The sequence below is a fragment of the Molothrus aeneus genome, chromosome 1, assembly GCF_037042795.1.
Source record: "Molothrus aeneus isolate 106 chromosome 1, BPBGC_Maene_1.0, whole genome shotgun sequence".
Taxonomy (NCBI): domain Eukaryota; kingdom Metazoa; phylum Chordata; class Aves; order Passeriformes; family Icteridae; genus Molothrus; species Molothrus aeneus.
In genome coordinates this window covers 120,488,897-120,505,948 of record NC_089646.1, presented here as the reverse complement: position 1 = coordinate 120,505,948, position 17,052 = coordinate 120,488,897, and the positions used below count along the sequence as shown (strand labels likewise).

At 36.2% G+C, this 17,052-nt stretch overlaps 1 protein-coding gene across 1 annotated transcript in view; it reads left to right on the top strand.

The window, feature by feature from the left end:
- Nucleotides 1-1,741: 1,741 nt before the first annotated feature.
- Nucleotides 1,742-17,052, top strand: part of TRPA1 (transient receptor potential cation channel subfamily A member 1) — a 32,067-nt gene continuing 16,756 nt past the window's right edge. The window contains 11 exon segments of the mRNA XM_066547154.1: nucleotides 1,742-1,808; nucleotides 1,811-2,022; nucleotides 4,405-4,567; nucleotides 5,645-5,820; nucleotides 7,539-7,646; nucleotides 8,066-8,174; nucleotides 8,512-8,657; nucleotides 9,964-10,100; nucleotides 12,389-12,437; nucleotides 15,437-15,536; nucleotides 16,532-16,632. Coding sequence (XP_066403251.1) covers nucleotides 1,742-1,808; nucleotides 1,811-2,022; nucleotides 4,405-4,567; nucleotides 5,645-5,820; nucleotides 7,539-7,646; nucleotides 8,066-8,174; nucleotides 8,512-8,657; nucleotides 9,964-10,100; nucleotides 12,389-12,437; nucleotides 15,437-15,536; nucleotides 16,532-16,632 — 1,368 coding nt within the window.

Below are 17,052 nucleotides of genomic sequence, written 5' to 3'. Positions count from 1 at the left end.
AGTTTTTGTCTCATTTTTAAATGTTGCCTGATAATTGACAGGAATGTGGGTTTATACCACAAGCACTTAAACCCACCCATTTAGTCTTAGAACTATTTTGGTTTATGGTCTTAAGGCTACTTAGTTAAGGATTTGTAATTTCAGCAACTTACAACAAATAATTCTGGAGTTACAGGCTCAAAAATAACAGGATCAAAATAACAAACAGCATTTGTAGAGAGAAGTCTGGTGTTATGCACACCAGTGAAACTCTCTGAAGGAATCAGCAAGCAAAAAAAGGTACAAATGAGGCCAGAGATAAGTGGATTTGGGAAAGTTCTTCAAAAAGGTCCCTCCCTGTAGTCTTTTAGTGAAACTAAACTGTCATAGGACAGGCAAGAATGCTTTTCTGAATTGGGTTAAGCATTCAAAAACATGGAGTAGGGATACAACTTTGTAAAGCAAGGAGGTTCCTTGGGACCCCTTAAAGTCAGTGATGACATTAAGGTGCAAAAAACATTCTGGTGACTTGGAAGGCACTACTGAATTCTCAGAATGACCAAAAATACAGATGATTGTGGCAGATCCCAAAAGATTTGTGATGAAATGTCAGATAAGATTCAATGTTGATAAATTCTAGCTAAGTACCCATAAGAAACATAACTCTAACTAGCTTCATACCTGAATGCTATTTATTGATACTATCACTAGCTAGAAAAGGGACTGTGGTGGAGAAAATTTATATGTAAACTCAGCTCAGTGGCATACAAAAAAACCCAAATATATTTGTGAACATTTATGAGAGGAATGAAGAAAAAAATCAAACACTACTGCCTGAACATACCTTAACCATGTAAGTCTTCCCATTCCATTTCTAAAGGAACATGGAAAAGATTCAGAGTAGCAGGATGTGGCTATTCAGAGATAAACAGTGGCATCTGTAAGAAGGAAAACCACATGTACAAGGCCCCATCAATGAGCAAAGTGCATCAAAGTGCATCAATGACTTTGTGAAATAATGAGCACTAACGGGGATGAAAGAAAAGGGGGAAGAACTTTTATTTTTCAAAATAAAAACACTAGGGCCCAGTAAGTGACGACAGTGGTAAAAGAAAACATTTTTTTCACAAATATGTAATGAAATTATGGCACTTAGTGCCACAGGATGTTGTGGCACAGACAGTATAAAAAGGATTTTAAAAGGGAATGAGCGAAATAATAGAGAATTGCTTGTTGACAGCTATTAAATAGGCTATATGGGGTGTGACACTTGGTTTTGGCAGTCCTTAAACTGCCGCTTGCCATAAACCATGAAAACACAGGCAAAAAATCACCTCCTGTGGCTCCTACTGCTGTTCCCAACCCTCTGCCCCTTCCACTACCTTTAGCAGGGCAACTCATTTCATGTTAAGTAAAGTAATAAAGTAATACGAGTTACACGTATTTCCGTAAACATTGATTCAGTTACGGGCTCTTTAGGATTAACCCTTTGAAACACCTCGCGCTCCTTCTTTCTCTACTCCTCCTGCAGCTTTCCTACACCTCCCCAAACTGTCCGGTCAAACAAACTCTGCAAGAAAATGTTATGGCTACACAGAGAAGCTAGCAGTAGAAAACCCGACGCGCTTTTTTCGGGGCGGGAGGGCAGCGCAGGGGCAGGCAGCTCCCCTTCAGGCGATGCCTCCCGTGGGGCACGGGCGCTCCGCTCCCGCGGGGCCCGCCCGGAGCTGCCCGCCCGCCGCGGCAGCCGCCGCCCGCCGGGATGCCCGCCCCGCCGGGATCGCCCCCGCCTGCTTTCCCTGCTTTCCCCGCTTTCCCCGCCTCCCCCGCCGGGCCGGGGCCCGGCCGTCACTCGCTGTGTCGCCCGGCAGGTCTCCGGAGCGGCCGGGGCGGGCGCGGTTCGGAGCCGGGCGGGCGGGCGGCATGAAGCGCTCTCTGCTGCGGCTCTGCCGCTCCCGGGAGAAGGCGGCCAACTCCAGCGCCTACCAGGGCGTCGTGTGCGAGGCCGATGCCGCCTCCGTCGCCTCGCAGGATGTCTTCAAGGTGCGTGCTGGGAAAGAGGGATGAAGGGGGAAGGTGAGGTGGGCGAGGGGGCGGAGGGTCTCTGGGCAGGGGTGATGTCCCAGGGATCCATTCCTCCGTGGGATTCTGTCCCCTCGCTCAATGGACCCGGGAGGGAGGATCGGTGCGGGATGGGAGACAGGCTGGGAGCGTCCCTGGCCGTGCACAGGACACTGAGGATGTGCAGTCCAGGCTGAGCAGCAAAGTAAAGGAGCCGGGGAAGGAGGATGTGGGTGGCAGGCTGCTGAGGCTGAACTCACATTTCCCCTGGGCACAGGAGGAGACCCCCTCTTAGAGGGAAGCCGAGGTCACGATGGAAATGAATAGATCATCTTAGCAAAAATGATACAAAACACTAGAACTGTTACAAACGGAAAGGGAATCCTCAGTGCAACCTACACGAGTGATATTGCAGGCAGAAAGACAAAATATCTTCTCATTTTTAACAGAGATTAGGATGAGAAGTCATGTATTTGTATTGCTGCTTGGGAGACCTAGACCAAACTTTAGTGGAGCCTTTTTAAGCATAAGAATAATTAAGCAAAGGAAGAGTTTGTTTACAGGATGGAAGACTTGGATAACTTTGGAGATTTTTAACAGCAGCTTAAACAAATTTGACAAAGTTTGTAAATTGGTTTAAATACCTCCTGAGGCCATTTCCATTCTCATATGTTTTCTGTGTGCTAGCTGGAGACCTGAGCAGCACCTCTTCAGCATAATACGGCTGGTCACTCTGGTGGGTGATCTGTCACTACAGAGCTGTTCAGGTACAGGGCAAAGGAGTTGCTGTTGTTTAAAATAGCTTGCTTTACTGAGAGCACCAAATTGACCTCTTTCTTCCTTATTTTGTTAGTGAAACACTGCAGTACTGGCTGATAAATCTTACTTTATCTTACTTATTCAATAGAAATTATAATCATGCCAGATTTTGTCTTACGCTGAGAAATAAATCCAGTGTTAAAAGTAGAAAAATGTGGTCTTGATCAATGGAAATAATAAAGGCAGAATGTTAGAAGAAATAGAAAATACCGGGCTCTCTAATAAGGTTTTCTTAGACAGCTTTTCGGTGTGTTTAAAATATATAGATACTGCGTGTGTAATTGAGCTGTTATTTTTGTGACAGTGGATTAATCTTAAATATCTTTTCCACAATTATATCACATGTTTTCAATTACCTTTTTCTGATTGCACTGTTGAAGCTGATACCAGCCCCGTATTTGGCCTCAGTCTTATAAATGTTTAAACACATTTGTAACATTATTGACATGAGTAACCTCACTGAGGTCAGTGGGACCATTAAGCTGAATGAAGCTAAACACGTGCTCAAGCACATGAATGAGCTTGCCCTGTAATGCACATTTGCTTATGGCTGGCAAAAATTGTTGAGTCTTTGACACTCAGGGCATCCTGGAGAGCAAAGTTTTCTTTTTCAGGTGTGAAGTGATTTTAGGGAATTCCCTCTTTTCATTCTTTGCTTACTTATACACCATTTGAAGGTTTGCATTACTTTAGATAGCATTTTTCTCATTTTTTTCCCCACCCAATGTATTTGAACTGTTTTACTTTTTTATTCTCTCCTGATTTTTAGTGTCTGTTTCTTAAATTCCTGCCCATTCTACTGCAATCATGTTATTCTATCCCTTTACATAGAAATATGGGATTTTAATAGCTTTAACAAAAATATTTGGAGAATATCATAAAATAATAAACAGCAGAGTTTCCGTAGTGGGCTTCGGTTGTAAAGCATAGTACCTGGAATGTATCAAGCTGTCAGTGGGCTCACTTGGAAGATACTGAGTTGTTTCAGGCTGAGATAATAGTCTGATGTTCTAAGCATGCTGCTGAAATTAAAAAATATATTGGTTTCTCTGACACAAAGAGCATCACAGAAGCCCAATGGCTGAACTTGAAAGCCAAGAACACAGTATCAATGTCTGTAAAAAGATCTAAAGAAAGGAATTTATCAAGACTAGTTATTTTCCTCTCTGTTGGATTCATTTTACATGGCCACCACTAGAAAGAGTGTAAAAACGTAAGGGATGAATTTGCTTGAGATTTTCCATTGTAAAGGAAGGATCTTGATCTCACTACAGAAGAGAGAACAGTGTATTCAGGATGATTTTCAGTTTTGTTCATTTTGCACTGTTTCTCATCTGGATCTTTTATTGCAGTCACTTAAACCAATAACCAATCAGAGTTTCACTGTTGGCTCAATCTGCTCAGGATTTGTGAACTTCTGTATGAGCCCAAACAACTGGGCAGGGGTTACTGACGGGTAACATGCCCACAAAATCACATTACAGCATTGCTAACTTCCTGCCTTTTAGGAGAATGAGAAAATGAGGATGTTTTTACCCAAAACAGGTTATTTCAGATGGAAGTGCCTGTAGGCTCCGGAGCTTCATTAAGAAGAATCGTTCTGGGCTTACAAAAGTGGATGAATTAAATGCCACCCCACTGCATCACGCTGCAGAAGGAGGACAAATAGAACTCATGCAGTTGATCATAGATGATTCTTCCTATGAAGGTAACATGTAGTTTATGAACTACTTTATTTAGCACAATAAAAAAGTTCAATAAACAAGATGTCCATTACCCAACTGAAATAGGACTGGTAAGTGTTATCTCCATTTATAGATTCAAAATCTATTTCCAACTGTCTGCTGCAGTTTGCACTGTCTCAGGTGTGCTTTGGGTTGCTTTTGTTATGGAGGACTATTTTCTCTCTAATGCAGTGAAACAATATGTCTTGCTTTGTTTGACACTCAGATATATAGACTTCAGATGTGAAAAAGAGAACTGCAATGATTGAACAGAGGACTTGACTTTCTGTCTTCCTTATTCATGTTATGTGTCTCTTACATAATAAGCATTGTGAATGACATCAGATTCCACTGATAGACTGTATGCTACTGAGTAAACCTACAATGGCCCTGAACAGCTTGGTTTTTTTCACCTGTTGATGGCCAATCTAATTTTAGATTAATCCAGCCGGAATATATATTTTTTTTATTTTTAGTCTGTCATTTTTGTCATAATGTTTTAGGATATTTGTAGAAGTTTATGTTCAGTTTTCAAGCTCAAAATGTATGTTTAGAACAGACCACTTTTTTAAAATTGTGTGAATGGATTTACCTTTGTGTTCTGAAGCAAAACAGAGTAGATATGATCTTTAATTTTTTTACAATTTGCAAGCACTCATTTGTTACCTCATATTTAGGTTATTTGCACTCATTTATTCTGTGCAGTCTCTAAAGAAATTGCTGTGAAGTCAAATAAAACAGGAAAAAGAAGAATCAAGTAGAGAGGGAAATCAAGTAACTCTTGGGTGAGGAGAAACATGTATAATAGTGGGCAAGAAATAGACAGGTGTTTCACCACTTGCATTCCTCTCACCAATACTGTATATTCAGCACAACATTTAATCAATTTAACACAATGCACTGCATCTCATGAAATCTTTTCCTTTCTCTTTCCAAAGAAATGCAGTAGCATGGACCTAAACCTGACACTGAAGACATCTTTTTTTTTTAGTGCAATCAGAATATTTGATGGTTTTGCTTTGTTGTTTTTGATTTGTTTTGTTTTCTCTCCTTTGATCTAGTATTAAATGTGATGGATTCTTCTGGAAATACCCCGCTGCATTGGGCCACAAAGAAAAACCAGGTCGAAAGCGTTCGCTTGCTTCTCAGCAGAGGAGCCAATCCAAACATTCTCAACTCCAATATGATGGCACCTCTGCATATGGCTGTCCAGTCCCTGCACAATGAAATTGTGAAGGTAGGTCTGAAGTCTGCCTAAATATACGCACTTGATGAGTAGCTCAGGAGCAGCCATGTGCAGAGCACCAAGGCCTTGTTGATATATGCCTTATCTCCTCATGTGCTTTCTTTAGCAAGCAGGATGTGTAAAATGATGCCTGTAAAAATATTGGTGTCCTCTTAGCACTGCCAGTAAAAAGTAACTTACTGATTTATAGAAATACTGAAGTTAGTGCTATAATAGTAGCTCTTATGTTTCACAGAAAATGCTTTTCGATTTTTCAGACACAAGGAACTTTCTTTAAAGGTTTTTTTTTTTTAATGGAAACTTTATGTAGGCATGTGTATTTCAAATTATAATATTCTGTTTCTTTTTTTTTACAGTTGTATAGGGTCTCTTAGAAGTATTAACATTCTTGAAACTAGTGTATTTTAAAATAAAAAACAGATTAAAACTAGTCAGAAAGCACAGTCCTTAAAACCAACATTCTAATAATCAATTGAATGGTAGCAGAACTAAATCTGCAATTAAAAATCACAAAAATATCTTGTGATGAAATTACCAAGGTGTCTAAGTTGAACCTTGTAAAACAGTGATAGCTATGAGATTTTAAGCAGCATAATTTTTAACCATTTGTCTAAGTGCAGTGAGATTTTTTTCACTTCATATGCAGCATTTTTAAGTTCTTTAATTTTTTAGATGAATACAACCTTAAAATTGCAACACTTCCTTGTCTCTTTAAATTTTTCTCTTTTTCTAGTTCATCCATGCAAAAGAAAGAAACACATGTTATCTATATTCAAGATAAATAAAGAGTTCTTTGGAAATATTTCAGTGTCCTCAAATCTTTTACAAAATCTGTATTTATTATGAATTAAGAACAATGAAATCTGGAATCAATGACATTTTTAAAATGGGTTTTTTATCAGCTTCTGTGCTTTGGTTTTTGTCTAAATCTGTGCTCTCATTTTTTCTCCACTCTTTTGTTTATTCAAACTAATTCTCCCTTGGTTTTTATTGCCAAATTGCCTGAGAGTGATTAAATGTACCAGTTCCTCTAGTGCAGAAAAAATAAATAACTGAAATTACAGAAAGACAATTAAATAAATATGTAGCTAGGGGAATAAATAAGCCAGTATGGTCATTATAATTTCCAGATCCTTTGCTTCTCAAAAAGTGCGGGAAGCAACCATAGAGATAATTGATCGTACTGATGGTCCAGTGTCAGCTGTTAGCATAGAGACTGGAGCAGGAGTTCAGGACTGCAGGGTCCCAGTTTCATCAAGACCCATCTCCCCTCATTTTACTGTTCAATTGAGCAGATTTCTAATTGTGCAGATTTCTATATATTGCCACTTGCCATGGAATTTTCCGTTGAAAACTTTGGTTAAAAATCCTTATCTACGATGTGCGACAGAATATACTTTCTCCCATTATTGAGAAATTGTTCAATCAGACTTTAAAACACTTTGCAGCTATGTGCAGAGTTTAAATTAGTTACCTGGCTGCCCACTGGAAAGAATTGCACTTCATATCTGTTCATATCTGCATTTTTCACCAGTATATTTTAGCATTCTGTAATTTTCCCTCTCATCTGCCCATGCATTGTGGGCCTTTGGCATGCCAAACAAGGATGTTGCAAGGGTTCTATGGGTTGTAAACAACAAAAATAATGGAATAGGCTTTTATTGTTGTGTTTGACTTATGATTGTCTGAATGTTTTCTTAAACATTTAGGTTTTAGTCCAACATAGCAGTACAGATGTTAACTTGGAAGGTGAAGCAGGGAACACACCTATAATTGTAGCATGTTACAAGGACAATCCTGAAGCACTGACACTCCTGGTAGGTATAATTATCCATCATCTCTTGAGATTATTCTCTCTACCTTGATGCAGAGTGATTCTGTTCCTGGGTTTGGTCTTTGTTCAGTGCAGGAAGGTTAATCATGAACCTAGTGTTCAACTGGCTTTGCATGGGTTACTAAGAATCTTTAATCTTTTAAGAGGGTATATTATATCTATAGCTATGTGACTGGCAAACTCAAGCAAAAAAGCTGATTTTGAAGGTCATGAAAACACAATGAAGTCTATGCATTGTATGGCTACACCATGCAAAAGATACTTGTATAAATAATCATAATCCGTATGTATTATACATTAATAAAAGGAGACAGCTACCCAGGAGACTATATCTATAATAGCATATTCATTTGTCAGATTTTTCTGTATGTCAATAAGCTGTATTGAGACATTATTTTTCAGATTGAAAATGGAGGAAAAATATGTAAACCAAACAAAACAGGATGCATGCCTATCCATGCAGCAGCATTTTCAGGTGCAAAAACATGTCTGGAAATTCTGTTGAAAAAAGGTAAATACAATGTTCCCAAGTAGGGAGTAGCAATTTGCTGCTTTAGTTCTCAAATACCTGTGAAAACAAGCAATTATAACTGTGCTTGAACTTACAAGATGTTATTGCAGTTATTCCTATGGATGGTTTAGGCTGACAACTTTTGTATGATTGCAGCAGCAAACTAGCTGCTTTCCTAAGTGTATGTTCATCCATTGCTAAATGACAGATGTGACAGGTTCTTGTTTTGAGAAGGGAGAATATTATTGCACACTTAACATGCTTGTTTTGAAAGCTTTTATATCTTCTGCTATGTCATTCTCACTTTAAAAAAAATCCATTTCTTTTCATCTCTCAGGTGAAGAATTGGGTCACTCTGCTAAAACCCACATCAATTTTACCAATAATGGAAAGTGCAGTCCACTTCATTTGGCAGTTCAGAGTGGTGACCTCGAAATGATTAAAATGTGCATTGAATTTGGAGCTCAAATTGATCTAAAACAGGTAAAACTCAGACTGGAGTGAAATGTATTTTTGATAAAAACCTAGTTATCTCTAAATCTCTGAGTGGTATGAAAAAAAGACGAGCAGATAATCATTGTTCATTCTCTCTTCTAATGCAAAGCAGAGGGAGCAGAAAATGAAAGCAAGTCTTTGGTTCAAATCAGGCAGAATGTGATGTTTCTTTACACAAGTTACATTGGGTCATCCTTTCCCTGAAGTGGAATCATAACTCTGACACTTTCTGATCATTCTTCTCTATCATCAGCCTTGCCTTGGCCTTTACATTATCCGCTTTCTAAACAAACACAAATTTGTGATACGACTGCTGCTTCAGGGTGTAGTACTGCTGGTGTAAGGGTCTGTGCCCACTTGCATTCATGAATAAACATTTTTAAAAATATCTATTGCTAATCAAAATGTTTGCAAGGATGAAATCAACTCATGAGAGCAAAAGTAAATATAGTTTTGCCTTCTTTTACTGGTTTGATTCTTTGAACACACAGAATTTTCGAATGAGATGATTTATGCTACTAATTTTGTGATGGGTAAAACTGTTTTGAGAATGCTTAAAAGCAGTCTCAAAATAGTTTTTGAGAATTTTGTGGATATTGTGTAAAAGCCCATTCCAATGCATTCACCAAAATGGTCCTGCTCCAAAAATGAGATATATATCAAAGCTTATTAGTCCCATCTTGCTAAACAAAAATCCCATTTTGGCAAATATTGTTCTTTTCATCTGTATATTGCTTAATTATTTTATAAGTCTGGTTAATAATAGTTTTATAGCATACTGGACAATGTTATTTTTTACCTGCAGAAAAGTTGATTTAAGAATTACTTCTAAGGAGGATTCAATTTTAGGAAGTAAATGAAGTTTTAAAATAATGCAGTTTCTGTATAATATAGGCCCATTTGTTTGCTTATTCATTTGTATTGGCCTAGATATGGTTTTCTGTATCTTTTATTTGATTCATCTCCTATTTTAAAGGGTGCTGCATCTGTCTGGATTTTAATTAAACTACAAAAGGTTGTTAAGAGTATAATTATCTCAAATCTTAGGGACTTCGTATAGAGTGATAAGAAGCTTCATAGTAATCCCTTAAAACTATCTCTTTAGTCTTTTTTGGTTTTGTCAATCCCTTTAGAATTCCACTACAGTTAAAGACTAAAGCTTTATTGCTTGCACAGAAATTTAGGCATTTATCAATTACAAATCCTGGGCTGGTTCACTAGTGTGTTTAGTAGATTGGAAGTTAGGTTTCTGAGGTTTAAATATTTGTATTTTGTCTGGTTTCCCCATTTATAGAATGAAAAATGCACAGCACTTCATTTTGCTGCCACTCAAGGAGCGACAGAGATTGTAAAGCTAATGATGTCATCCTATGCTGGGGAGGAATCCATTATTGATGCTGTCGATGGGAATAAGGAAACATTGCTTCACAGGTAGGAAACTGCTGTGCCAGATTTCATTATGAATTGTGAAGCATGATATTCCTAGTTTATTCCTTGTGTTTGGAGCACCCTTCCACATAATCTGGAACTTCTCCATGGTGTGGGAGATGGTTGTAGTGCAGTATGAAAGAGGAAAAGATTTGGTCAGAATATTAAAAATCTTGGTGATGATACCAAAATGAAAACAGTTCCAGTTATCTTGGAACCATGTCAAGGAATGGTCACTACAGTTTGCATTGAAAATTTACTCCAGTAACATTGTAAGGGAACAAGTCTGTGGAACTGTTAACATCTTCTGACAATGTGGAAGAAATGCTCTTATATAATCACATGATGTTCTCCAGAAAATGAGTGAAAAATAATATGAACTGTTTAAAAGAATATTTTCCTTTATTTTCAAAAGGAAATATATACCTGATCAAGTAAAAGGAAATGTTTGTACGCTTCCCTGTGACTTCGAAGTTGCAGAGATGGTGTTTGTGTATGTCCTAATCCTTAAGACTTGTAGTCTTTCATACTCCATTTAAACCCAGAGCACTAGACTGTGGAGAAGTTTCCTAAATCCTTTGTAGCAGAAAGGTACTTAGTTAAACAAGCTGGCTCCCAACTCTATGGAATATAATATATTTCCCTATCTATACATTTTTTGCAAGAAAAATATGTTTCTCTGCATTTAACTGTAATAATTTGACAGTGTTATTCTACAAGTTTTACAGTATGAAGTAAGTGGTAGAAGCAGTGGATATGATTGTTCATTGGACACAGTATAAAGTGGAATGATTCAAAGATAATTGAAGACATTAAAGAGTTTGTTGTTAAACTAGGGTAATGTTTGGGTACACTTGGAAATGTTACCATGGCAGAACACGATTATAGATAAAGTGATGACAGAATGCCAAATCAAATTGTGCAGACACATGTACTATTTAATAGATAACTGGCTGCCTTATCTCTGAAAATTATTGTCCTTGAAAAAAGCTTGGTTAAAAGGACAACTCTATTTTAGTCCCTGTGTCTGTGAAACAGTAAAAATGATATTAGCAAGAATCATCATGAACATAGAAAGTCACCCAGATATTGCAGAATCTAAAAAAAAAAACAACCTGAGTAGGAATGTTAACTTGTTGAGAAACAAAGAAGCAGTGAAGTATAGGTAGCACTTGATGCTTTTGCATTCTTACTGTCATGTTTCCAACTAAATATTTCATAAAATAACTTTGCTTTCTCTTCAGTCACATTGGAATTTATTTTAGCATTTGTGAAGCATTCAGTATTAATGTGTGGCTGGAAAGGTCCACTATAGATAATGGAGGCATCTCTACATATTTGGAACCATGACTTGATTTTTAAAATATGTCTTTTGAGCAATCAGTTCTAACTATAGTACACCCAATGTTTTATTACCTCTTATAATGCTAAGGCAACTGTTATCATCTGAGATACAGTACAACCTTGGAACTGTCCTTCTGTGTTGCTTATTAAGTCAAAATATTTTGCAGAGGTCTGACTTGTGGAAATGTTTTGTGTGTGCATATTTACTGTGATATACTTTCATGCTTTGACCATTTTTTTCCTGTAATATATAATTCAATGCCTTACTGTAGAATAAAACCTGAGAAGATTCCAAATGTATAGACAGCTTTAAAATATTTTTGATAAATAGCATAAACTTTTTATAAGTATAAATAACTAATGCTACTGACTATGCTCCAAATGCCCAATTTATACCAATTAGTTTGTTCATAATTTTTCAAGTAGACTTGCCTGCCACAGTCAGAATACATGCTTAGACATTGCCATTTTAACCTCACACTGGCATTATTGCACAAAATACTTTTGTACTTTTGTATAAAACCAAATTATTTTTGAATAATGAAATTAATTTGAGGCTCCAGGAATGCTTGAACAAAACTGCATATGAAATTTATGGAATTCTGTACTGACCTTGTGTGGCACATTGAATGATCTGACATAAGAAATTGCTGTTTCTCCTAAAACTCAGTGGTAAAGTACCTGTTTACCTACCAATAAGGTCTTTGTTTCCTGCAGTGAGTTTTCAATGTAATAACTGAAATGCACTTAGTTTGAAAAGATAACGCCATGCAAAAATATAAAACCAATTTATTAAGATGAATTATGTAATAAGGGTATACCTCTGTCTTTTTATTTTAAAATTGATTTATTTGAAAATATTAGAAAATGGAGAAGAGTGCTATTCTTTGGCTTGAAACATCTTTGTCCTTTCTAATATTACTGTATTTTTGCATTTTTCTCTACAGAACAGCACTGTTTGATCATTATGAACTGGCGGAGTATTTGATTTCAATGGTAAATATTTAATCAAGCAACATATTTAGAGAGATTATTGCTATCTATTGCTGCAGGTCTGCGTAGAGAAAATCATAAAGTAGAATGTGTTCTCAGGTATAGGCTAATTAGATAGGTAGATATATGCATTTCATAATGTATAATTGAGAGTTACATTACAACAGTAGTTGTTGATCCATAATATCATCCCACAGTTACAGAGGATGAAATCTTACATTTTTATTTCCATTTTACTAACTCAGAAAAGTTTCATAAACATCTTTTACCAGATATAGTGAAGTGGTCTGGTCATTCTACACTCTTCAGACATGAAATATAAAAAAAAAAAAGGCTAAATATGCATAGAATTTCATCTGACCTTTTTCAAGACATAAATAATTTCTTTAAAGAATGTTCATATGATTACTATGGGATAACATAGCCATATATCAAAGTTTATGTATGATCTAGAAAAATTTTTTATTCTGTGTGGTTTGGTTGTATTTCTTCAGTGAATAATTATGAAGAATAAAGGGAAGAAATATAATCAGGCATGCTACTGGCTATGTTCCCAATTTGTCCATAGCTACTGGCTATGTTCCCAATTATGTCCATTATGTCCATTTGTGCCAATTAAACTAAGGCTCATAATCATTTTGTGCCCCTCTCAGCTGAGGACATCTTCAGAAATCATCAGATTTCTTTTTTGTTTTATGTGTGTTTTGCTTCATTTCATGGCAATTATACTAAAAGCAATTATCTCCTACATACAGTTTTGCTTTTCTCAGAAAGTTTGCTACAGAGATTTGATTTAGTTAGAACTAGATGTTGGGCTTACTTTTGATTTAAATATGAAATGGTGAGGTTTGACTACTCAAACTTGTCTGACAAAACAAACTGTCAACAAAACTTATTACCTGAGAAATGCAGGTAAAAGTTTTTGCATTTGGAAGCTTATGTGTGCAAAACATTTTGTCATAAATATCTTTAACGCTGCATTTGCTAAGAATAAACTTTCGTTCCTTGAGCACAATTTGACGAGTTTGGCCTCTTCCATAGAAGGCTTGCTGAGAGTTTCTTTGGCTTTCCATATAAAGTATGTCAGGTTTGATGCTTTAGGACTGTTTTAGTTTTCCCTGTCTAGGAATGGCTCAAAATGTGTCAGTGGAGTGTTAAATGTACAACGTGTGCTGCCTCCTCCCTTGGACTCCTGGCAAGATCATTGAGTTCTGCCTCTGCTGGGGTGTACATGAGTGTGAAAAAGAAAAGGTGCAGCAATGTTACTGCCTGAAAGGACTAGCAAATTCCAGTTCATAAAGGTTTTCCAGTTTTAGGAAAGAACAAGATCTATTTATTTTACACATTAAATATTCACATTTTGCTCAAAATAAATAAGCAGTAATTTTACATATTTTCTTCCTGTTTTTTGGACTTTTTTTCCCTTTTGCTTCTTTCATCTTTTCTAAAAGGAAAATGAAAGATTAAATAGGTATAAATAATAATTGATATTTACAAAATTGGCATGATTGTTTTTATATTAATATCTGTTTAATTCATTTATGTTAATGCATTTGGGGCAACAGAAATGGAAAATTAAATGAAGTTCAAAAACTATTTTCCAAACTCTCAATTTAGTTGTATCATAAATGTGGTAAATATATGTTACTTCTTACTGAGATAAGTATTTATGAATGCTGCAAAATTCATTTTACTGAAAGCTGAGCAATTATGTTAGCTGGTGAGAAGGTGATTGAATATTACATAAGGAGCTAGAAATTGCTGCCCTGTATTCATTGAAATAAATGAGACAATTGGATAAAAAAGATCTGTTTCTTAATAAAAAAAAAAACTTTTAAGATGTTGTCTGACCTTGTAGAAAGGTACATGGGGAAAGGGTCTTGCATATATTACTCCCAAATATTTAATGAACATACATTTTAAACTCCCTATTCTCTTTGGTAATCTTTGCACATTTATTATGTGCTTCTTATTACCACGTTACAGGTGTTACCATCCTGGAAAGTAAATATTACTTAGGATTGTGATTAATTTTCTCTCAAATTAAGACTGGAACCAAAGATGGTTCAAGTTAATGGAAAAACTGCCATCATTTTTTTTTTCAATCATCTTTGGATATTATCTGAAATAAAATAGATTTTTTTGTGTACTTTGTTCAACTCATCAAGTTTGACTTGCAACTCGGTATCTAGAAAAATTGATATCCAAACTGTCATAAAATATACATACATCTCATTGGTTCATTTGTGTGTATCTTCCTGTTCCCTTGGTGGGATTTTTTAGATAAATATGTTTATGCTTGTAGTAGTACTTTGCTGATATGACCATGGTGATACTGTGACTATAGTGACCATACTGTCCTGGCAACATGTGTCAGTGCAAAAGTAGACATCACAGAATAAAATATGCCCCTGTTAATACAGCTGCTTTGGCATCAAAATGGACTTGGTTCAAACCACTTGTGCTGAAGGATAGAAAACTAATTTAGATTGAACTATATTAATTTCTGGATGCATTATTTCTTGAATTATGTTCATACAGTGTAGAGGTTTAGAAAGATCTTTTTCTGGTAATTGTTTGATAGGTAAGACCACATCATTGAAAGGGCTACCATTTTTGCATTTTTCCATAGCGTCAGTCCTGGTATTTTCAAGTTAGAATTTTATATTGAGAATACATGGAAAGGTTCTCTAACAAAAGATGATAAGCTGTAAGTTAAGTACACCTAGAAGTAGGCTGCTATTATTTCAGCATCTGAATATTTATATAAAGATGACTGGACTGTGGTTGATGGTTAGAAAACCTGGTAGTTTTATGGAGAGATGTAATGTGTTTATTTATTGATTGATTTATTTATGTAATGTGAAATTATTTATCTGGACCATCTGGAATTACTAAGAATGCCTGTATTTCTGCTATACTTAAAAAGGGCAAAAGGGCAGCACCATTTTAAAGTTTCATTTATTCATTGTTCACCATAAACTTGGAATTCTTTTTCTCAGGGGGCTAATATTGATAGTGTTGACATAGAAGGTCGATCCCCACTTCTGCTGGCCACTTCCTGTGCATCATGGAAAATTGTGAACTTACTGCTTTCTAAAGGTAAAAAGGAATATACACATTATCTATCTATCCATCTATCTATCTATCTATCTATCTATCTATCTATCTATCTATCTATCTATCTACTTTCTTTGAGCAGGGTTCATTCATTTTAAAACTCTACATCCAGCTTCCCTCTCAATTTGACTTCACTACTTCAGCATCCAGCCCAGGAGCAGCTGAGCTGAACAGCTGCACACTGCTGGTATCCCCTGAGATAAAGGAAAAATTGGTGTGATGATTTCACCCCTTTTACTACAGCATGAACAGGCTGTAGAACTATCTGTGTGTGCCATGTGTCATGCTTCTCAAGGTGGAGGTGGCACTGGCAATCCATCCCTACTCTCCTTAGCAGATCACAAAGTAAACAGAACTGCAGAATAAATACACCACTTAAACAGAGCTGTGTTTCATACCAGCAATCATCTTTAAATGTTAAAGCCCACCATTTAATCCTTATCTGTGGTTTTATAAAATCACAGTCACCTTGAAAACTTTTGAGCTTTATCTCTTTCATTTGCTGCATTTTTGTGCAACTTAATGATTATTACTGTATTTCCTCTTGTTAATAATATAAATTATTTTCCTTAAGAGCCTTATAGTAAGTTTTGAAACTGCAAAAAGGCTACAGCTTTAAAGATTAGAAGAGGTGACTATCTGCATCTTTAAATTTCCTCTTGATTTGTGGGTGATCAGCATCTTGGAATGTAAGGGCCCCATATAAAACTTTGTGCTGCTTAGATGAAATACAAAATGCATTCACACAAAATGCTGAAAGCTGAGTTTCATTAGGGGTGATTTTTTTTGGGAAAAAAAATTGTACATTACAAGATTGACTTAAAATATTATTTTATAGATTTATAAGAATTATTTTATAAAATTTTATAGATTATTAAATATTTGTTCAACATTTGTTCCTTTGTCTTAAACATCATTATGTAGTGCCAAGAACCAGCATTTTGAAGTTGCTGGTGTTTATTTCCATATTTATTTAGGAGCAAATGTGTCATTAAAAGATCATCTTGGTCGGAATTTCTTGCATTTGACCGTATTGCAACCTGGAGGATTACAGCATCTGAATGAGAAATATCTGCAGGTACAGCAAGCATCAGTTTATGTCTTTGTGTTACCCTTTCTAGGAAAATGTAAAGAAAAAAGCAACTACCATTTTATTTTGGTATGTTTGTAAAAATTTTTGATAATTGTTAAATAGTCCAGTGTCACAAAAAATGGTTTGAAGAGGTACATATCACATATCTCTCATGAAAACATTTCAAAGCCAATAATACAGTTTTCTTATTGCCAGGCAAAGGAATAACATAATCCCATAAATTATTTTGCTGTTGGGGGATTGAATAGCTCAAGAGGTAGGCAATAAAATATAGAACTTTTCACTTCTATTTTCCCAGCTTGCATGCAGCAACGCCAGGAGACATGCTCATAATCACTCAAGATCTAGAACTTTATGAATCGTTTGCAGCATATTCTGCAGGAGCTTTTTGTGGACTGGACCATA